General features: G+C 38.3%; 1 protein-coding gene and 1 pseudogene across 1 annotated transcript in view; both read left to right on the top strand.

The window, feature by feature from the left end:
• Positions 1 to 23,871, top strand: part of ZNRF2 (zinc and ring finger 2) — a 68,984-nt gene that overhangs the window by 20,813 nt on the left and 24,300 nt on the right. The window contains exon 2 of the mRNA XM_090287058.1: positions 20,537 to 20,632. Coding sequence (XP_090143184.1) covers positions 20,537 to 20,632 — 96 coding nt within the window. The remainder of the gene's footprint in view (positions 1 to 20,536; positions 20,633 to 23,871) is intronic.
• Positions 12,666 to 15,142, top strand: LOC150001261 (10 kDa heat shock protein, mitochondrial pseudogene; annotated as a pseudogene).

The raw sequence follows: 23,871 nt of genomic DNA, 5'->3' as shown, positions 1-23,871 counted from the left end.
ACCTGCATTTTAATTTTTCCTACAGTATTTGGAATCTTTCCAAATTTTGCCAATTAGATCTCTCTACGATGTTTGTTCTATACACATTAAAAATGTAATTACTGTTATCTTTGGTCAGAATTATAGATTGAGTTCAAGTTCATTAAATATTTTTTTCATCTTTTCTCTTGTAACTGTTAAATTTTCTATCAAATTCTGTGTTGTTTCATTTCTTGTTTCAAATTTTAAAATAGTCGAGTCTTTTTAAAAGGTAGAAATATAATTTTTTAGGATTTATCATAGTAATATCTATCTGTCAAAACTTTGTAGTTCAATTTAATAAAATTTGCATTTACTACCATGAATAATATTTAATACTTTGAACTTAAGATTATAATTTAATTGATTAAAAGGACGAGGCTAGATTTAGAGCAGTAAGGTTCAATTAGTAAACTCTGGGAAGTCATTTTCATAAAATTGTATCAAAGAAAATACGTTAATTTTTTTTTTTTTTTTTTTTTGTTCTTCATAAGAAAGATGCATAAAACAGAATACAGTTTTACAAAATAAATGCCATCGCCACTATCACGCACATCCCAGAGGGGACACTGCCAGTGCCTTAGAAACCCTCCCCTGTGACCTCCCGATTATACAAGTCTTTTCTCTAGAATCATCATAATATGCTATGCTCATCGTTCCCTCCTTCTTTGTTTTATCATTACGGGCTCCTGTAATAAAAGATTAATAAGAGAAAAACAAACAGAACTTTATTAACATGTATAACTTATGTATTCATGGGAGATACCCAGGAAAGATTGAGTAACTCCAAGATGGCTTAGAATTCAGGCCTGAGTACATTTTACTACAAGGGAAAGGGGAGAGGGAAGTAGGTCTCTCAGAGGACAGGACATGATTTGGGGGAAATGGGCCTTCAGAAGGACAGATGGAAGTGATGGTTTGTGACGGAGTCTGTGTGGGTGTTGTGTCAACATCTAGTCTCCTCTCCCAGTGATAGGAGTCAGTCTTCCCTGACTAATGAAACACCCGACATTTAGGACAGTCAAGTTCCTTTGCAGGCCTCCCTGAGCATTTGTTGTTTTTTAAGTGCCTTACAGCTCAAAATAATATACCACTGTGGCACATTATGGGGTGGAATGTTCTACTACCCTTCTGTAGTTGTGGTTAATTTTTATCATTCCATTCCATGAATACACCACAATTTATTTAACCATTCCATTGTTGGGTATTTGTTTCCATTTCACCATTAAGAATGCTGCTGATGGGAATATTTTTTTAACATGTATTCTGGTGCACGTGAACTCCAGGTGTGGTCCTCTGCCCAGCAGCATCAGAGGTGTCACATGCGGGCTATCATTAGTTAGACCTGCAAAATCATGGGTCTCACCTTCGCCTGCTGAATCAGGGTCTCTGGTCCAGGGGACTGAAGAAACAAGCTCTCTGGGTGAATCTTACACACATGAAAGTGTGAGAGTCGCGGCTCTGGCTCCTATCGCGTGAAGGGGAGTTGCTGAGCCCTAGTTTGTTTGTGCCTTCAGCTGCTTTGAAACAGTTTTCCAGTGTGTTGTATCAACTTTTGCTCAGGCTGGCGGTGTTGGGAATCTGCATCTTCTGTAACAAATAATAGTACTGCCAAAGTTTTGACTTCTTAGAGTTACTGAAGCCTTTTAAAAAATAGTGTTAGAAAAGTTTTCAAATATACTCAGAAATACAGAGAAATAACACAGTGAGCTAATAAACTTCATATATTCATCACCCACATTTACCAGTTAATTTTATTTTGCTGTATTTGTTTCACCCACCTCTTGGCTCTGAAATATTTTAAGCCTGATCCCAGATATCGTATCATTTCATCCCATGTAATGAAATGTGCATATCTGAAATACATATTATTTTCTTTACATGATGATGTCTTTATTACTGAATGCTTTGTCTGTTTTAAAATGTTAGAGCAATATCATATTAAAAACATGTAAGAATTCTAAAAATGACAAAGCACAGTTTATAAACTTCCTATTTGTGGTATCGTGAATGAGATTTTGAATGAACTTGAGAGTCTTTGGCCAAGGTCTGCTTTCTTCTAGTGCATTCCGTTAGGTCATAGTGCTGAATGCTTTCTGTCTCACCAACAGAGCGAAACATTTCGGCTTCTTAAACTGGTTGGTTGATTAACCTAGGTTTTACATTTAGGGATAAGAAAATGTCTTGAGTGCTCAAAGTTTATTCTCTGAATAAACCCTGTGTGTGTAATGGTGTCCTAGTCGATGCCTAGAGTAGACAGTTAAAGAGACTTTATTCTGACTCTTTATTCTTAGAAGCAACCTTTTGAAATTTCGTGTCTCCCTTTCGTATCTTGCTCTTGAGTTTGCTGAGTTCAATACCCTGGATCGGCACATCCCAGTCCAAATAAGCTTCCAGCACAATTAAGAATGCAGTCAAGGTTTTATAATGAATTAAGCAGTGAGTAATTTTTGAGTGTCTACCGTGTTGGTCATTGCTGGATACCTGTGCAAGTATAGCGAACTTTCAGGCTGATGGGAAGGCACAAATTAAATATTCTAACATTGCATCCAATTATACAGCACAAAAGGTGCTCAGTAGTTTGGGGTTGGTTTCTGCCTTTTACTGATTCAATTAAACACTAAGTAATACTGATCAGGAAACTACAGATATGTAGCATATCATATATCTTTTCTTTTAAATGTCAATGAGCAGTTGGAAGAGATGAGGCTGGATAGAGGTAAGAGGGAACAGCCAATGCATGGCTTTACATAATGAATAAAAACTGTGTGTGAGTGTGTGTGTGTGTGTGTGTGAGTATGTATTAAGTAGAGTGACATAATCAGATTTGTGTTTTGAAGATGGCTTATAAAAATAGTTTGGGGAGAGTGTGGGCTAGAGCAGACATGCATTGAGGTAACTACAGGTCCAAGAAAAAATACAGTAGCTGGATAATGGGGTGATGGATGTCTACAGAAGTGGTTGAGTTTGACAGATACTTCAGAGGTGAAATACACCAGCTTGGTACTGGATTCAAAATAAACAGGTGTGGCTTCAAGGAAGCCGTGATAATACTGGCCTGAGTGGAACATTATCATCACCCACATTCACCAGTTAATTATTTCTCATCTTTTTCAATTAAGTTCAATGGCAGCTGAAAATTTTCAAAGGGGTTTTCCTAGTTCCCCCTTTTGAAACAAATATTCAGACATTTTGAATAATTTTTAATGACTCAAACTCCAGGGATCAGCAAACTTTCAGTAGAAGGGCTGGATAGTAAATGTTTTAGGCTTTGCAGGCTGTTTGATCTCTGTCAACTCTTTTGTAGTGTGAAGCTAGCTACAGAAAATATATAAATGTATTCACATGGCTGCGTTACAATAAAACTTTATTAGTGGACACTGAAATTTGATTTCCATCTGATTTTCATATGTTGGAAAATATTCTTCTGTTTATTTTCTCTTTTTTTCAGCTATTTAAAATGGTAAAAGTGTTTTTGACTCAAAGGCTGTACAAAAGCAGGTGGATGTCTGCATTTATTAGCTCATGGGTCTGTAATGCTGTTATTTTATCCTTCCATTTGTGAGTTTGAGGAGACCCAGGAGACAGGAATCCACATAGAAACAAGGAACTGTCAGCAAGCTCAGTATAACTAGGGAAATATTGAAAGTAGAGTGAATTCCCCGAAGAACTGTATCTTTAAGAAGGTAATTAACACCACGCCAATGAGAAGCAGTTTGCGGAGGTCAGCCCTATGGGAAAGGGAGTCAACGTCTGTCAGACTAAATGCAAATGTGTTTAAAAAGTAGAGTTGGGTTATAGTGTAGTAGCTGGGAACTTGATTTGTACTTGGGAGTTGGCATTCCTTTTAGCCTTTGCTCTTCTTGGAATATCATATTAGGGATTGTACATAGAACCGGCCCTTTAATTCTAAATGAAATTTGACATGATAAGTCATAACGGCTAAAATGACGCATGTGTGGTGTTAGGAATTACTGGCTACATCGGGTCTGATTATTTGGCTGCAAGCGCAGTGGGCAAAGTTTTATCTACTTAAAAGCAATACTGGTTACAGGCAGGTGCCCAGCTGCTACAATTAACATTATTTTGATTGTGATACTGAACTCTTAATGTGTGTTTAGCCTTCATAATTACCTCTTCATTTGTCACGGTGACTGTAAAAAAATTAAATGATGGACAATAACAGATAACACTTCTGGCCAAATATATTTAAGATTTTAAAGCCCCAGTTGCCAAAAGAACATTTTCAAAATCTTACCAAATTTTGTTAGATACATTTTGCATTTCATTAGGTGTCTAAAAACAGTTATTTGGTAAAAGATGTGGTATTTGTGATAGTAGATTTATGTTAAATACCAACACTTGTGAATTATCACATTAACATTTATTGTTCATATGTCTGCAATGTCAAAGCCATATTAATTTTAATGAAAAACAGTAGAATATTTAAGTGATAGTTATTTGTTTAACCTGGTGTTTTTTAAATAATTTTTTATTTTTCAATTACAGTTGCCATACAATATATTAATTTCAAGTGTACCACATAATGATCAGACATTGTATAACTTAGGAAGTGATCACCTGATAAGTTTAGTGCCCTTCTGACACTGTACATAGTTACTCCAATATTATTGACTGAACTCCCTGTGCTGTACTTTACACCCGTGACTGAGTTTGTAACCGGCAATTTGCAAGTCTTAATCCCTTTCCTTTTTTTACGCATTCCCCTCCCCCCTTCCATCTGACAATCATCAAAATGTTCTCTATGAGTTTGTTTCTGTTTTGTTTTTTTTATTTTAGATTCCATATATAAGTGAGATCATGGTATTTGTCTTTCTCTGACTTATTTCACTTGGGATAATAGCCTCTAGGTTCATCCATGTTGTCACAAATGGTAAGATTTCATTCTTTTTTCTTTTTGTGGCTGAGTTTTTTCCATTGTATACATGTGCCACATCGTCTTTGTCCATTTGTCTATTGATGGACACTTGGATGAGGCAGAGAGTAGAATCAGCAATTTGGAAGACAAGGGAGCGGAAAACACCCAATCAGAACAGCAAAAAGAAAAGAAAATTGTTTTAAAGGAGGATAATTGAAGGAGCCTCTGGGACAACTTCAGACATACCAGCATTTGCATCATAGGGTTATCAGAAAGAGAAGAGGAAAATAATTGACAGCCTGTTTGAAGAAATAAGGATGGGAAAATTCCCTAACTTGGTGAAGGAAATAGATACACAAGTCCAGGAAAGCACAGAGAGTCTCAAGGTGAACCCAAAGTAGCCTACACATAATGCCAAAGGTTAAAGACAATCTTAAAAGCAGCAAGAGGAAAGTTACCAGGGAGTTAAGACTGTCAGCTCATGTCTCAACGTAAACTTTGCAGATCTGGAGAGATTGGCACGAAATAGTCAAAGTGATGAAAAGTAAGGACCTAACAACCAAGATTATGCTACCCAGCAAAGTTGTCATGTATCATTGAAGAACAGATAAAGAGCTTCCCAGATAAGAAAAAGTTAAAGAAGTTCATCACTACCAAACCAGTATTACAAGAAACATTAAAAGGAAGGGGAAAAAATCATATGAATAATGAATAAATAAAATGGCAGTAACTACATACCTATCAATAATTACTTTAAATGTAAATGGATTTAATGTTCCAATCAAAAGGCACGGTGCTGCCTACAAGAGACCTACTTCACAGCAAAAGACACACAGACTGAAAGGGATGGAAAAAAACATTTCATGCCAATAGAAATGAAAAAATACTTAAGATGAAATGAACTTTCAGACAAAGGCTATAACAAGAGACAAAGAAGGAATCAGCAATTCCACTTCTGGGTATTTATCTGAAGACCCAAAACACTAATTCAAAAAGGCACATGCAGCCCTGACTGCTGTGGCTCAGTGGGTTGAGCGTCGGCCTGTGAGCCAAGTGTCGGTGGTTCGATTCCCAGTCAGGGCACATGACTAGGTTGCACGTCAGGTCCCCATTTGGGGGCACGAGTGAGAGGCAACCACACAGTGGGGGGAAGAAAAAAAAGGCATATGCATCCTTATGTTCATTGCAGCGTTATTTACAGTAGCAAAGCTATGGAAGCAACCTAACTGATATTTTAAAAATGATATCTGGCTATTACTTAAATTATAATTTTTGCTTTAATTATTAGTTATTTTCAACCCTTCTCACATTCCTCATTAGTACATGGGGAAAAGTAGGTTTACTTGTCACATCAATGTAGGATTCAATTAGGATGGCATGAATATATTTTAAATCTAATTCTAAAAGCTTAAAAATGTAAATGTTTTGCATACTTTATCCCTGTACATTACCTATGGCCAACATTTTTTACGTTTTTCTTTTTGGAGAGTACAGAGTACAGTGAGAAGGGAAATGCAACTATAGAAAAGAGGATATATTATTTTTATTCTTTGCTGTGCCTTCCTGTTTCCCCACTGATGTTCTTACAGCTTATAACTTTAGCCCGTACTTCAGGCCCTGGTACTTTCTCTCGCTCTTTCAGCCTTCTCAGTTAGCTAGGAACCTTTTTTTTTTTTTTTTAACCTCTTTGTTATAAGTCGCTATGCTTATGGAAATCCTTTCTTTAGTCTCTGATTCCATGTGAGTGAATGAGACCCATAAAGATGTTAAGATTTGGTTGATCAGGGTGAGTGGTGAAAGACTGTCTCCTTTAGAAACAAAGCACCCACTAAAAATTTTAGGATTTTATTAAAAAGTAAGTCCTCTCAGAATGTAATACATATTATTTCCTGCTCTTCTAAAAAGAACACATATTTTTACGGTCTGTTAGGGAGAATTTATACTGCGATTATCAGAAGATGTGCCTCATTATGTTGGCTTCTCCCTCATATTTCTGTGGCTGAGTGGGACATTGATCATTTAAAGGTGTGTTTTACCTGAAACAGCAACAGAAATAACTGGTCCCGATTTACATGAAGAAAGTAACAAATTAGAATTTCTGTCTCTTCAACCCTATGGTCTCCACCCCATCTTCTCCTACGCTAGAAAATGGCTTTACATACTTTCTTGGTCTTCCACTTAGATTGAATTTTCATAGTTAACAGCATAGTAAAATCTCCATATTGTGTGTGAGTGTTCATGTACATGTGCGGGAGAGAGTGGGAGCGGGGAGCAAAGAAACACCGCCTGCCGTGCTTTAAAAATGTCCTCTGGCTAGCTGTTCAGAGCTGCCGTTGTTAATAGCACTGAGGAGGGAGAAGGCACTTTATCTTCACATCTGGGCGAGAGAAAGGGTATATTAGACAGTGGACATAGTTGTTGATTCAATGCATATTTTTAGAGGTTATCTGCTCTGCTTTGACATGGTGCTGTGAGGTAGATAAATACCTTGATATGAAATGTGAAGGTAGGTTTTTAAATCATTCCTTATGTTTTGAATTCAGTGGTATATTTGGTATTTATATTTGAAAGCTCTAAAGATGTTTGGCAATGGGTTCATTAAGACTGTAAACTGTGCCTGTATTTCTTGAACACATTTTAAATCTAATCAAGTCTGGTAACTGCATATTAAAACCAATAATTTTGTTTTCACTTACATTTTAAAGAGACCTAGAGCTCTGGTAAAATTCATTGAACCTTTAGTAAATAGATTTTGGCCCTGGGTGGGTGGTTCGATTGGTGAGAGATTCATCCTGTCCCCCAAAAAGTTGCGGATTCGATCTCCAGTTGGGGCTTGTGCAGGAGGAAACTAGTTGATGTCTCTCTCTCTCTCTCTCTCTCTCTCTCTCTCTCTCTCTCTCTCTCTCTCAAATCAGTGAACATAAATGAGCGTGTTCTCAGGTGAGGATAAAAATTTTTTAATAGTTTTTGAAACAGATAAACAATGGTAAGACAACAAATAAAAATATGATATGAACAGTATGTATATCTTATAGAGGGGACCTGAAATGAAACAGGTCATAAATAATTATAAGCCATGTAGGCTCTACCCAAGGTAATACTCTATTTCTAGAGCTAATCATCAAACTTTGGTCATAACTTTTCTGCAACTGAAGAGAATTGGAAACAAATGTTTAGAAGCAGACTATTTGGAGACCTCGAGCTTGCTGAGAATTTTCTCTGGGGCTTACACTTATTTTTCAGTGTTTTGCTTTAAGCCAATGAGTGTAAACAGTTAATAAGTGTAGTGGTAGAGTTCATTGTAGTAATTACTCTGAAATTTATAGTTAGTATTTTTTGCTCTTCATTTGACTTCTGTGTTAATTTTGGGCCATGGCGGCTGTGCTGTATCTTGGATGAGAAGCTGTGGCTCGAAGATGTATTTCTCCATCTAGTCTGTGAATTCCCAGAGCCAATGTGGTTACCCTGTTCTTTGCCTTCCCCTTTCCCCCATCTGAGAAAATTTCAGAGCACAAGCTATTTTTGTCCCATTTATGAAAATAAACAAATACACTGACTCTGTTGAAGTTCAAGCTCAGTTCCAGAAGCATACAACATGCTGCTGTAGTGCGAATGTCTGTGACCCCAAATTCATGTTGAAACCCTAATGCCCAAGATGATGTTAGGAAATGGGGCCTTTGGGAGGGCCCTGTTTAATTAGGGCACAAGGGTGGAACCCTCATGAGTGGGAGTAGTACCCTTATAAAAGAGGCTCCAGAAAGCTACCTAGTCCCTTCCACCAGGTGGGGATACCATGAGAAGTCTGTGACCAGGAAGAGGGTCCTCACTTGACTGAGTTGGAACCCTGATCACCAGATGTGAGAAATAAATTTGTTGTTTATAAGTTACCTAGTATCTAGTATTTTGTTATGGCTGTCTGAATGGCCCACCATTAAGATCTTTTATAGTTACTTTAATCTATCATGTTTGTATGTTATATGTATTTAAAATAATCTAGACAATAAAAAAAGCCACAATACAGGATGAAAAATAAAGCTAATGGGGTATTTGGTGTGTGGGGGGAGTAGGCTGGGAGAAAGAAGAAAAAGTTGGCAGACAGTTGATTGATGGGCTAGAAGGTAATAAAAGGAATAACAAAATAATGAAAAGATAATAAATAGGAAACAAAAACAAAAATGGGCATCTTTGTACTGTTGTTTTTAGGATTAGGAATATCCCAAATATGTAAACATTTATGCATGTTATTACATTTTGTGACTTAAAAAAATGAATGGAAAAATTTTTTTTCAGTTGGATAGAGGAGAATTATTGAATTGCCAGTACTTCATCTCTCTGGGTTTCTGAGTAGTTTCCCATATATGGGAATTACATTTGTTAAGATGTCCAGGATTTAATAACAGTATGGATTTTGTTTTGCTTCTAGTTCTTAGTATATGTTCTTAATTATTCCCATTCATTTTTTAGACTTTTGCCACCGTTCACAAGGAATATCACCTCTCCTTGAAAACAAACAAGCTCAGAATAGATCCCCTATAATGGTTGCATGGTTAGAACATGTTTCTGTATAAGATAATACAAATTCTAGTCTAATTGGTTACAGATGCTCATGAGAGAGAGCTGGTAGGTGAGTGGAGCGCAGAGCACAGTGAAAAGAGCCCTGGTCCCAGCACCGCTGCTGCTCTGTTTTAGGACTTGGGCAAAATTTTACTTCACTGAGTTTCCTTATCTGTGGAAGGAGATCAGAGTGGATGCTCCCGTAGGTCCCATTCACATTCTCATAGACTTGCGCCAAAATGGTGTGGAGTGAATTACAGTGAACATGGAGGAGCAGCTCTTTTTAAACAACAGTGAGTGCGTTGTAAAGCATGTAAAGCATGTAAAAATGCTGTTCCCTAAGTATTCTTGTTTTTTTTTTTTTTTTAATCAGGAACCAAAAGAGGGAAAAGAAATTACCCCACCACACATGTTTTTTTAATCTACCAAGAGACCTTCAGGGCATATTTTTAAAAACCCTTGTATAATATTTTGTGAATCATTTTAGTATGCTTATACTTAACATTTAAATATTAATATTTAAGTAATATTTGAGTGACTGCTGTGTGTCATATTAGGCATACTTTGGGACTACAAAAAGTTATCAGATTATAATTTTCACTTAATATTGCTTTTATTCATTTCCTCTTTCCATTCTCATCCGAAATAGTTCTTTTAAAAAGATAATATATGCAAAAATGAAGTGACAGAATTGTCACAAGTGGGTAGATAGTAGAAAATAATGACTTTCCCTAATGATATGATCTTGACATAAACTAAGCTTTTGAGGAATGTTTGTTATGCAAATTGATGTATACTGATGTTTTGTAGATTTATCAAAGATTGGTTTTGATGATTTATAGAATTAGGTTCATCAAGAACTGTTTTTGATGACTTGTAGAATTAGGTATTTAAACATTAATCTGGTAAATATGTTTCTTGAGCAAGGTTAAAATTTATTCTTCTATATTGTGTGTGGAAATATTTACTGTCATTTTAATTTTGTTTGAGATATTTTTGTCCCTTGATATTAAGTCGCTGACATTTATTAAACAATATTGGTTTTATGTAAATGTTTCCCTTTTGCTTCTTGAGCATCTTTTCTTTTATAGGAGAAGTTTTATCTATTAGAAAACCATGATAGGGGGAAAATTGGGACAACTGTAATAGAACAACAATAAAAAAAGGAAAAGAAGAAAACCATAATAGTTAGAAGACAGGTAGTCGGCTGCTGATCGTGACTGAGGTTATTTAGGTAAATTGGCTTGCATTTCTGAGGACATTTTTTCATAACAGATAACCCTGTGTTTGTCAAACTCTGAACAGGTCCCACTGGCAAAGGAGGTGTGTTTCACCTCAGTTTGCACCCCGGACCTTTTGCTCTGTCATATATTATATAGAGTAAAACTTTGCTTATGGCACATTTACAAAAATTTTACCTTTAAACTGAATTATTTTAAATGCAGGTTATTCCTGCATACAATGCTTAAAACTCTTAATTGCAGTTAGAATTAATAGTAATTAGAATTCCCTAATCTAACCTCAGTTGTGACACTCTTGCCTCTGTAGGCCACAGGCCAACGATACAATTCATTCGTGCATGCATTTAGATTATTTAGCGAGTCTTGCTGGATGCTAGGACAAGGTGGTTGACTGGAACACTTAGAAGAATATCAGGTTTCTGCCCCGCAGATATTATCAAATTTGGGAGATAAAATCTGCACTGAAGAAATATTGATGATGTATATCAATGAGCGTTGTCAGTGACAGAAATATAGTTGGACAGGGAAAGATATGGTTTTGAGCTCTTTTTTTAAAGCTGAATTAATTAATTTTTAATTTTATTGAATTTATTGGGGTGACATTGGTTAATAAAATTGTTGGCTTCAAGTGTAAAATTCTTTTCTCACCCACCCCCTCAACCCTCCTCCCCTCTAACGGCTGTTGGTCAGTTTTCTGAATCTGTGAGTCTGTTTCTATTGTTTGTTTATTTTGTACCTTAGGTTCCACATATAAGTGAGATCATATGGTATGTGAGTTCTCTTCAAAGGTTTCCTTGAGATGGCGAGACTTGATCTGGGGTTGAAGGGATGGGAGTTGCTTTTTCCTTCTTTTATTAAAAATTAAGATATTGATTTAAGATCAAAGACATAGAGGTGTCAATGGTTATGTTCTGTTGGAGGAAGAAGATTAAACTGGCTACACCAAATATGCATTGGGGTAGAAGTTAGAGATCATGTGGAAAGCTCAATGTAATGGAGAGTCGACTTTGTGTGTGCAGTGGTGTAACACATGATCGGGAGCCAGGATGCTGGGATGGAAAGCTTGATCACTCTAGGAATCAGTGGAGCTAAATTCTGTCACTTACAATTTCTTTGCACATAGACTACTATTCTCTGTAAGTGAGCATTTTAAACCCAGAAAGTCTGTTTAATATTCTTCAGTTCCACTATTGAAGACAGGAAATGGCAGCTGCTTTTTCACATTACCTGGGTGTGGAGCTTGGGGTAGCAGGTGGAGGTCACCTGTTATAAAATCTCCTGAACTCATCCTTTTGTGATTGATTCTTTCCTATGTTTGTCATATTCCGCACACATATGCTTAAGGGACTTCTAAGCCTCTTGGTCATTTCCTTCTAGAAATTTTTTATATTAGTCAATTAAATTACCTAATTAAGATCAGAAGGTATAGAGCTTTGTTTAAGGTAAAGTGTGGAGAAATAGTTCTGATTTTTGGGAAACTTGGGAGTGCCAGCTTTCAGCTGAGTGCGTTGATAACCAATGGGGATAATAGGTTGACCTCTGGGAGAGGGGCAGAATAGTTGGCGTATTATAGAGGTTGAAGAAGAGGAGTCCTGAAGTGTGGTATTGGAGTCCTAGACTGTCTTCAGAGCAGCCAGCACAGGCTGTCTTTCTGTTCTTCCTCTGTGCACTCTGGTAGTAGCTGAGAGGGTAGCTTTTCCAGTGTGACACTGCCCGGTGGCTCTATGTATTTTGTTAACGGCTAACAATTAGGCACGCGCCCTTAGATAACTGGTTTACAGGTGTGGAGGGAAGATTTGATATGAAAATCGTATAACAGGGCCTGGTAACTGTCATCTTCTGTTTCGCCCAACAAATTCTGACTGACGGTAGGAACAGTTTTTCCACCTTCGAAAATACAAAACCGAAAGCGCACCCTAATTTTTCTTGCCGATAGGTGTATTTACCAGACTCAGGTGTGATAGAAGGAAACAATGTGCGGATAGTGAGTAAAAGTGGGGTTGGGTCACTGGATGTAGAAACAGAATTTTTTGCCTTAGTCACCAACAGCGGAAAAGGACAAGGTATTCGCCTGTGCTGGTGCTGATGGTATTTATTTTTCCTACATGGAGTAACTTTGATACAGCAGGTATGTCTCATGGAATTGTTACAGGAAGTTTTCTTTTAGTCTAAAGGGTCTGGATTTTATCATTAAAGAATGATTTTAAAACTGTGCTGTACAAAGAAAAAGGGATTTCTCTAAAAATTGAAAAGGGGACAATGTCCATAAATATAGCTACTGTGTGTTGAATACTTTGTTTCAGGCACTTTATATACATTAGTATAATCTTGAATCCTCGGCGTATTACCAGCATGTGAGTGACATCCTCAACCTTTTACAGGGAAGAGAGCAAAATCGGTGCTGGATGGAGGGCTTTCGTGCCTTCCCTGGGGACACCTGATTTGTATGTAGTAGAACTGGTTTTGTACCTGGTCTTTCGGACTTCAAAGCCCCTATTTTCACTAGACCATTAAAGCTATTAAGGAAGATAGACACATAAATAATTAGAGTGCCATGAGCTACATCAAGTACAGAAGAAATACATGAAGGGGAGGAGGACAGTAGAATCAGCTTTGAGGTGGAGCGTTTAGTGAAAGAGTCCTTGAGAAGGGTGACACCTGACTCTCGGGTGTTGATGACCATTTACGAGTGCTTTGGGGTGGGACAGAGAGTAATAACTAGCGTCCGGTACCTTTGCTTTTAAAGGACACAGTAACCCGACTCAGTTCTGGACTTCATTCTCTTCCATCACAGTCTCCCTTCTCACACACAAACCTGATGGTGCCATTTTTATTACTTACATCATTTTCACGTTGTTGGCATTTCTGATGTTTATATACTGTATTGTAGCAATAATTTCTGCAGTTGTTTTCACTTATTTCTTTCGTTAAATAATACCATGTGTAGTGTGCCACCAGGGTGTGTATGTGCATAACACCACAGCCTGTCCGTTCCCGAACTCTTTATTTTGATTAATCTTTTGGCTGGATCTTGAGTCTTTGAATAGTTCAGAATATAAATTTTTTGAGTCCCACTCTTTCCCTTCTAAGAGTTCTAAAGACACCCCTCTCCACAGCACATACCAAAAATGTGTCCCAAGTAATACATTTATTATTCTGTAGATGATTCCGAATCCAGTACGATTTCTGCCGCCCTCACCTCTCAATTGTACATGCCTTACATTTCCTGTCTACATATTTAGTAGGATTTTTTTTTGCTATATTTGATCATTTCTTTGTTCTATTGATTCCATTTTCCTTTTTGACAAAACCAATTAGCCTTTTAGTTTCCGTAAATTTCATAGTTTTCAAACTAATGTTGTCTTTGTTTTTCCTGGGTCTGCTCTTCACGTCAGTGATGTTCTCACTGGCTTTGTCTATTTCTTTCTGATCCTTCTGTGTTTTTTATTTCTGTAACTTAAATTCTGTTACAGAAATTTTATTTCCGTTGCAATAAATTTATTGTTATATTCAATTTATTTGCTGAACTATGACAGCTCTGTTTCCTGAGTTAATTTTAAAAATTGCCTAATTCATCCGCCTTTATAATGCTTTTGTCTTCCTTATATAGCAGAGTCAGTGCTCAGGTTTCATAGTGAATCCCTTCTTACTGTTCATGGGGGAGTGGAGCTCATTCTAGTTGCGCTGCTGCAAGAGAAGAGTCATCTGGGGAAAGGGCAGAGGAGGTGACTGGGCGGCCAGCAGCTTCAGTTGAGATCTATTCTCACAGAATCCTTTCCACTAGGCTAATGGGTCCTTTGCTTTAAAATAGTTTTTAGACCTAAACCTAGGCAATATATGTGTATATTTTGAAAAGACAAAGCACTTCTAGTCTTACAATAAACAACATTTTTCCTTTTCCCTGCCCTCCTCTCCTCTGCCTTCCCCTCCCTCCCTCTGTCTTCTTGAACCCTCTACTCGCCTCTTCCAAGGACTCCCTCTACGTCTCTTCTATTAGGGAGCTTGTTTCTTTGGTCTTGGTGTCTTTCTCTTTGTTTTTCTCTTCTCTGCTTGCTCCCTTGTTTTAGTGGAGCACGTGTTCTAGAAGCTTTTCAAGAGTGTGCCCAACCCTGTTGTGGCTGTGGCGTGAGAGTAGCCAGAGTTGCAGCAGGACAGGCATTTAGAAAGTTTCTTCCCCTCTTTGTCCAAGTATTAGTTGAAAGGAGTGTTGTGGAAACTAACCAAAGGGGGCGTTATGCTTCCAGAAAAATCTCAAGGAAAAGTATTGCAAGCAGCAGCAATAGCTGCTGGATCGGGTTCCAAAGGAAAGGATGGAGAGATTCAACCAGTTAGCATGCAAGTTGGAGATAAAGTTCTTCTCCCAGAATATGGAGATGCCAAAATAGTTCTAGACAGCAAGAATTATTTCTTATTTAGAGGTGGTGATGTTCTTGGGGAGTTTGTAGACTGAAATAAATCACAACTGAAATGGCTTCCCACGGAGCTGCCTGTTCCCTTGAAGTTCTGAAATCTTTCATCATGTAAATAATTTCCATGTCTCTTTTATAATAAACTAATGGTATCCAAACTAAAAAAAAAGTGTGCTCGAGAAGGGAAGTCGTTAAAGCTTTACTTATTGGGGGAAAAAGTATTCAAGTATGAATATGTAGTAGTTTGAGTGTGTAGACTAAATGAAATAATGTTGAACTTATTGCTTCATGTGTCTTCTCCTTTCAAGTGTTGCTGTTGAGAGACTAATGCCGTTCTGATTATGAAAAACAGCTGAACTAGACTCTCCAAAAATATTAATGTCATGAAAGACAAAAGAAATTTAAAAGTCTGGGAAACTGTTCTAGATTTTTACTTTTTTATTTTTTACTTACGTATTTGTAGAGAGAGTGGGAAGGGAGGGAGAAAGGGAAGGAGAGAAACGTTGCCCGTTTGCCTCTCGCATGTGCCCCGACCACGGCAAACCCGCAACCCAGGCATGTGCCCTGACCAGGAATCGAACCAGGGACCTTTCGGTTTGTGACAGCGCCCAACCAGCTGAGCCGCACCGCCGGCGCTGTTCAAGATGTTTTAACATCAATCTTTTTTTCTTTTTGAAAGCACTAGACTTTGTTTCATTTGTTTACCTCTGATGCTTTGTTATTTCTGATATACCTTGCTGTGGCTGTTTATTTTCATTCGTGGTATCAGGACATTCTCTCGGCCTGTCTACTGTCAATGCAAAAAAGGTCCAAGTCTGTAGGGAATTTTTGTAAGTTTATTTGAGCCAAACTGACATTGCTGGGAAGCAAGATCTCAAATGCTCTGGAGAGCAGTCTTGCAGTTTCTTTTATACATTTGGAATTGCGGAGGGAGAGTAAGGAAGATTACCTGAAGGTAGGAGAAAGTAAGGAGGGGGTTGGATTACGGGTTTGTTACGATTGTATGCTCTCTTGAGGGTGGACGGACTTCCAGGGTCTGAAAAAGAGGATCAATCTGGCATTTCAAAGGTGTGTTACTCTTAAGTGCACAAGGACAGTGGGCAGGGCATTGCTTAAGGCAAAGATAAACCTTTTACTAAAGAAGTTACAAGCCAGGGGAGCATGACTGCCCACCAAGACCTGCCCAGTTAGGAATTTATGATCTGGTCACCCTGTGAAGTTACTTTCCATCACTGGATTTATCATTTTATTACAGAACCCTTTTTTGTCCACAATACTCATGGACTTCAGTTTGGGAAATTATGTCTTTGAGAGTTTCTTCCTCTTAGTCTGTTTTCTAGTTGGTTGGATGTTAAATCACCTGGATTAATCTTCTCATTTCATTATTTACTCTCCTGTTTGAGTTTTGGTTCTACTTCCTGGGGGGATTAAAAAGATGGGGAGAGGACTGAGGCTCTGGAGCCAGAACGTCTGTTTGAATTCTGGTATTGTCTATCTCTAGCTGGGTGACTTTGTGTAGATTATTTATCCTTTGTGTTTTTCATCTTTAAAATAGGGTTCATATTAGTACCTAACTCAGAGAATATGGGGATAAATGAGTTAACGCATCCAGTGTGCTTAGATAATTTCCTATTACATGTAAATGTAATTATTATTTTCATTTTGTGTCATTATTACCTCAATTTAATATTCTTTATTTGAAGTCCTAATTTCCTATCAAAAGTTTAATTATCAAGAGCTTTTGTTTGCTTCTCTGTTCTTAGTTTATAGCTTTCTCTTGTTTCATGGATGCAATATAGTTTTGAATTGCTGGGACAATTGAGGAAATTTGAAAAAACCCTTCAACATATAAGATGAACACCAAAATAAATAAAGAGAAAGGAAAGCAAATAAATTGATAGAAAAATATAGAAGTTTTATAATTATAAGATTTTGGGGGGTTGGCAATGCTGAAGTTTTCGGTTTCCTGCATTGACTGCTCTACGTAGTGCCCCTGTTTCTATTAATTCGTTTTGGTGTACAGCTTATATGTTGCAGGCTGTTAAACTTCCTCATGATTAGGTTCAGAATACATTTTGCAGAAATATACGTATTCTTAGTCTCATGTCCTCAGTGAATCACATCAGGGGGACAGGTGTCAGCTTGCCTTTTGTTGGTGATACTAAGTTTGAACATTTGTTAAAGGTGATATCAGCCAGTTTCTCCATTTTAAAAATACCATTTTAATCTTGACTAATTAAGTGATTTTGGCTTGATTCTTTTAAGAATGTATGCTGACCATGTACTTTTGCATTCTTCTTAAATTTAAAGTACTGTGATCTATCCTGTCATTACCCAATTTGGTTTTCAGTGTCCAGATTTGACCAGGAGACGCCCCTTCAAGCTGGCTTCTGGGCCTTTTTATGATCATACCAGTATTTGAGCACTTTCTTAGTCTGGCACAACAAAATAGTCTAGGCTTCCTTGTATTTTCCCTGCCCCAGACCTGGAACCAGCCATTTCTCCAAGAATCCCTGGTGTCTTTTCTTGGGGAAATGATATTTAGAAACTCAAGATCTGGGGGCTGGGTCTGATTTTTGCTAGTGAGGTGTTACCACTTCTTGGCCTTTTTAGTGAACCGAGTTGTGTGTGTGTGTGTGTGTGTGTGTGTGTACACACATGTATCTATTTGATACATAATTAAGTTCATTTGTTTCCATTTATTTAATTTTAATATGGATTTTCTCCTAATCCTTGCTTACTTTTGATTTTTGAATTCATATATCGTTAACATTGTTCAAAAGTCAACGACTTCATGAAGTCATACTCAGGAGTACCTTCTTCCCTGTATTTTCCCTGCGTTCTCACCACCTGTTGGTAACATGTATGTAAACCTTAGTTTTGAAGTTTATCCTTCCTTGTCTTTCTTTTTGCAGATACACACGTCTATGTATTATTTACTCTTCTTTTTGCACAATAGCTAAACATGTACATTCTTTTTCATACTGCTTTTTCACTTAATGAAGCCTGGATACCTCTCTATCAGTACCTTCCTTGTTTCTTTTTTTTTTTTTTTTTCATAGCTGCATAGACTCCATTGTGTAGATGAATAATGAATAATGGTTTGTTCACCAGATCTGTTAGTACTTTTGATCTTGGGCTATTTCAAAGGGTGCCACAGTAAATTACTGTGTGTTTTAATTAAAACATAAATTTATCTCTCAAGATTCTATGAGTCGATAGGGATCAATTGACAGGGTTTTGGGGTTCCCGCTTGGAGTCTCTCAAGAAGTTGTAGAGGGAAGTTGGGGTTGAAGTCTGTTCAGCCAGAGTGGGAAGAGCTTAAAACAGTGGCAAAGTGGCTCAACGGTAGGGACAGCCCCTTCTTTTTGTGCCTCCTGGATTCGAAGCAGCAACCAGCCGTCAGCGCACAGGTTCCCAGTATTTGGAGGACAGGGCGTCTTTGGCCACGCCGGCTCCTGCAAGCTGTGTGCAAGCTCTGCTCCAGGAGCAAGTGCGCTGCTGCCTGTCACGGGGCCCGGGAGGGGGAAGGGAAGCTGCGACCGTACTGAGAGCTAAAATTAACCGCACTATACTGTTCGAGCCTTCCTCTGGGAGTTGGGAGCCTTCACTAGGTGCCGGGGAGCTAATCGGAGAGATGCCGCTGGTGCAGCGGTTGTCTAGGTGGGGAAACAGATCCCGCCAGGGCTCCCTACCCTGCTCTCTCCCCCAGAACCCTCTAGCTGTGCATATCTTCTTTGGTATTGTGGGGGACTGGCCTTCAGGGTGAGGTCCTGGTACTGGGACTGCTAAAATAAGTACACATGTAATCTAGATAGATATTGCCAAATTCCTTTCTGTGGGGTCGTACAATTTTGCGTTCCCACTAGCAATGGATAAAGTACCTGTTTCAAGACAGCCTCACCCATGATGCATTACCACACTTTTGCGTTTCTGCCATCTGGGATGAGTGGTGACGTCTTAACATAGAAATAAAGCCTAAAAAAGAAAACAATATACAGAGAACCACCTGAATTTTTAGTTTTTAAAAATACTTTTAATACAGTGTGAAAAACGGTATTCAAAATCATTTATTTTATTTAGGACACTGAACACCCGGATTAAGTACCCATGCCAAAACCTTGCCCTGATTTGTGTAAAATTCTGCTTGTGCATTGCTCATTCGGTTGCAGTGAGTTCCCCATCACAACAAGGAGGCAAGTGTCTGTAAGGACCCACGCGGACTGCTGTCGGGCTGCCAGGTCTGAGGCAGCTTTCAGGGCTGGCTTCCCTCAGCGCCCTTATTAGCTGTCGCCTCTGCCCATCTGCTCCAGGGTCTCCATGTGCACCGTTCCCCTCTGCTCGCCAGTAGTTCCTGCTCTCTCACCATTCAGCTTGCACGAGAGCCAGGATGTATGCTCCAGTCTCTCTCTGACCTACGTGTGGCCTTTTTGCTTCAGCCCTTTGCAGCTGACCAATGTCCTCTCTTGCTGACTTTTAGTTACCTTTCTAAGAGAAACGATTGGTTCAGACCACCTGTGTGTGCCACTTCTGATTGTCGTACCTAGGTGAACTATAAAGTTCTTGGATCAGGTGTTCAGCACCTTAGGGATGTCCAGGGAGGGAGCAGGAGAGCAGCTGGGAAGCAGCAGGGACCACGGGTGGGACAGGTCCCCTGGGAGAGGGAGGCCCGGGCAGGGCAGGACGCACGGCGTGTTCTCTCCTTCAGTGCGACAGTTTGTTTTTAATAGAGCACTTAGGCAAAGACTTGGTAGTGCAGGCTGAATATTCTAGGAAACTAGCTAATATTTAGGTGTCAGGAGTGACTGAGAAATCTGCCATTTGCTTCTGCTGTTTTCTGTTTGCATTGTGACTTCAGTAGCGTGGTGTGGCAGCAAGGCTACTCTACTAGAAGTCAGCGGTCTTAGATTCTAGACCTGATTTTGCTGTTCTGAAAGGCTTCCCTTTCTTCATCAGATAAATTTTTAAAAGGTCAGTGGAGTAGAATAGTTTTTAAGGTACTGTCTAGCTACAAAACCTGTGACTCAAATTGTACTGTACCACGCTGGGGAAGGTAATGTCCACAGCATGGTCAGAATACGAAACTGTTATAACAAAATTGTAAGTTCAGGTTAATGTAAAAAAATTAGATAGAAACAAGAATGACTGGACCCATACTTTAGAAGAAGGGGAGTTTGGTGGTGAACCAAATTCTCCTCATTTGAACTTCTTTTGTTAGAAATGGGATGATCTTTATAAACTGACTTAAATGAGGTATTATAGTCACAAACGTTTTCTAACCTTAAATTGTAACTTAAAGTAGTAACTTTATGTAAGTAGTATGTTATAAGTATAATACTGAAGTCTGAAAAGCTCTATGTCTTCCATGCTTTTTAAAAAAATCATAGTTGGATATTCCGAATGGTTAACTAACATGGCTTTCTTTTACTTTTTAGGATTTAAGTGCCCTGTATGCTCAAAATTTGTATCCTCAGATGAAATGGATTTACATCTTGTGATGTGTTTAACAAAGCCAAGAGTAACCTATAATGGTAAGTCCTGTGCTTTAGAATGATGTTTTATATTAGAATTACCTTAGATTTTATGAATTTCATGTTTCAGGTAAAATGTAAAAGGCCAGAAAGGACCATCTATGACCCTGGAGGCCAACTGGTGTTTTAGTCAGGCCTGGGGCTTAGGCTGTGCCATTATTTCCTGACCACAATATCTCTAGATATTCCAAAACTTGGGAGAGATTTTCAGTGTAGTTCTGGTACATTTTGAAATAGACTTGAAAAAAAAGAAAATCAGATAGTTCACTCCTGACTTTAAGTAAATGGAAGAAAATAAAGGAAATGAGAGCGTTCTAAAAAGTTTCATGAACAGTTCTGGCCAGTGTGGCTCAGTTGGTTGGAGTATTTTCTCATAACAGAAAGGTTGCAGGTTGGATTCCCAGTCAGGGCACATGCCTACGTTGCAGGTTCGATCCCCAGTCCAGGTGCATACAGGAGGCTACCAATGGATGCTCCTCTCTTGCATCAATGTTTCTTTCCCTTCCTCTCTTCTTCCTCTCTCTCGCAAAACAATTGAAAAAAACAAAAACAAAAAACAAAAATCTTCAGGTGAGGATGGGTGAGGATAAAAATAATTCATGAATAGAAGGACGAACTACAAAAGCATATGAGAAATTTCCAATATTTCAAATGTAAAATTTGGTTTGAAATACCTCTCAAGTATGAGGTTTGGTATTAGGAACTTGGGATCAAACAATGACTAATGCAGAGATGGAACCGACAGCCTCAGATCACCCAAAGGTTCATAAACGTAGCAGCATTTACTTAATCTGAGGCTTCTCCTCGGATTTAAAAAAAAAAAAAATGTTGGGAGAAGTAGAATTTAACACTGAAATGAACATGCAGCTCTGAGTAGCATGTTTGCAGATTGATTAAGGAATCTCTCTCTGATAAAGTCGGGCTTCAGCCACACTATTAATAGTAGTGACGGGAGAGCACTCTTTCCTGTCCATTCTCCAGCGAGTAAGTAAAAGCAGCTTTTAGTAAATGTACCTGTTGACTGTATCCAAACCTTTTTACTCTATGAAACAGTTGGCTACTTTGCATAATCTAGTTAAAATTCAGTCACTTAAGTAATAAAAAGCATTCTCATTTTACCTCAAATTTGAGGTAAAATAAATATCCTTAAATCTTTATACTCTGGCCTTGAACTTTAAAAGCACAAATGTGTTTCCTTTGACCTTATAATACAGTTGCATACAGTTTTAGTGTTTTGTACATTTACTTTTTGTCTAACAAATCTAGAAAATGTTCTTTTTGTGTGTCAATATTGGCCAGTTTTTAAATTCCTAGTTTAACTGTGCTAAAGCCATTAAAGTTTCCTACTGTATCACTTATTTAGTATCTTAAAGAACCAATATGTAACCTTCTGCTTGGGGATATTATAAACCAAGGACTTAGTTTTAAATATTTGACAGTATTCCAATTCAGAAGATAGTACGCACACTTAAGGCAAACAGTCACTAATGTTGCAGCCATTTTTAAGAATGGTTACCTGCTTTAAAGTAGGTGGTCTGAAATTTTTAATTGGTTAAATATGAAGTGTCTATAAACATTGCAGAAACAACTTCTTCACAAAAATTATCCGTGGTTCTTGAAGTTATAAACCTTGGACAGTGACCAGCTGTGGGTAAAAGGAGGAGGAGCTCTGATCTAGGTGAGAGAGGCGGCATATGGGTGCTCTGCTCCCCCGCCCCACGCTGTGGGAGTTCAGACACCACCGTGTTTTGAAGCCAAAGCCCCGTAGGGGAGGAAAAATAATTCCTGTACCCTTTTGAGTTCTTGGCTGAGACCCCTGTAATAAAAGGCAAATTAACAAGTGTACATTTGAGATAAGCAAGGAAAAATGAGCAGATCTCTCAATGAGTTTAGAATGCAGGCTTACCTTCACCTTCACCTGAAGGCAAGAAGAAACTGAGAGGTTACCAGCGAAACCGTAGTAAATAAGGGGTGTCTTATGCCGGTTTTAGTCGGTGCATGCTCCATTGAGTAAGGTTTTCTTGTGATGTCAAGTCATCTTTCCCTTTCTGGTACAGAGAGGGAGACACTCTTAAACTGATTCCCCTTACAGAGGGCAATGTCTCCTCTGTCTTCAGAGCCTCTCCTGAGTCTGCTCTTCTGAATTGTCTTGAAATGACCCTTTATACCAAAGAGGCATATTTGGGATGGCATATTCTCTCTTTCAGTCCCCAAATGTCATCTGTCACAGATGATGAGTCTGTGAATATTGGTCTCTGTCACGTCTAGGCAAGGCATCTAGGATTGTTACGAAGTTTAGAACAAGGTGAGTCAGAGAATCTTTGAGACAGAGTCTTTCTAGTCATCTCGACTCCTCATAGCCTTGAATTTGAATTCCTGGAAGTTGATTCCGTAGAGAGACAATGCATCATAGAGACTGGGCCTCCACGTTGTGTTAATTGTTAAACAAAATCCAGCTGAATGAATGTGACGATCTAATTGACTTCATTCAATGATTCAGGAGTTGGATAGCGTCCCCTCTAGCGGATAGAAGGGCTGTACGGAATGAAAGGCTTTTATGGGCAAAGGGGGGCTCAACAAGGAAGTTGTTATCAAAGAGCAAATAGTTTAAGGCAAGGTCATCTTCCTTCGGGGCTGTATCTGGCAGATTACCTCACTAGTGTTGATCAGCTAATTTCAGAGTGACTGGTTATAGGTTACATGCCTGGGAGAGGCTGAAACTGCAGTTAGGTTAGCTATTAAGTCTTGGTTTGCTGACTTGGTGATTAACACAAGTAACTTCATTTTTGGTCTGTTGCCTCTTTTTTTAACAACTGAAACAAGAAAATTTTATTTAATGCTTATTAATTTATACCTTTTGCAACCTTATCCAAAGTAATTAGATCTGAAATTTTGAATTTTAGTTGTTAAATGTATATTAATTTAACTATATAAACATTCACAGTTAGCAAAGGGAACTAGACTTATTTTTCCGGCTGGAGATATTTATAGTCAAATTCCAGAGCAGGATAAATTGCAGAAATTGGAATATAAGTTGGTAATTTGGAATTTCAAATTCATACTCATAGAGATGATATTTTAAATGTCAGTTTGATTTTCAAAGTAGTTCACAACAACTTTCTTTAAAAAAAAAAACCTGTAATTTATTTAAATACCCAAGTCCTAGTAACTGAAGAAGAAAATTGACTGACCAGGGGGAAGCTCTCAGGCTGTGGGCAGCTGGCCCTGCAGAGGTCCAG

This window comes from Furipterus horrens, unplaced genomic scaffold, assembly GCF_987537825.1.
Source record: "Furipterus horrens unplaced genomic scaffold, mFurHor1.1.pri manual_scaffold_9, whole genome shotgun sequence".
Lineage (NCBI taxonomy): Eukaryota > Metazoa > Chordata > Mammalia > Chiroptera > Furipteridae > Furipterus > Furipterus horrens.
This window is presented reverse-complemented; position numbering and strand designations above follow the sequence as displayed.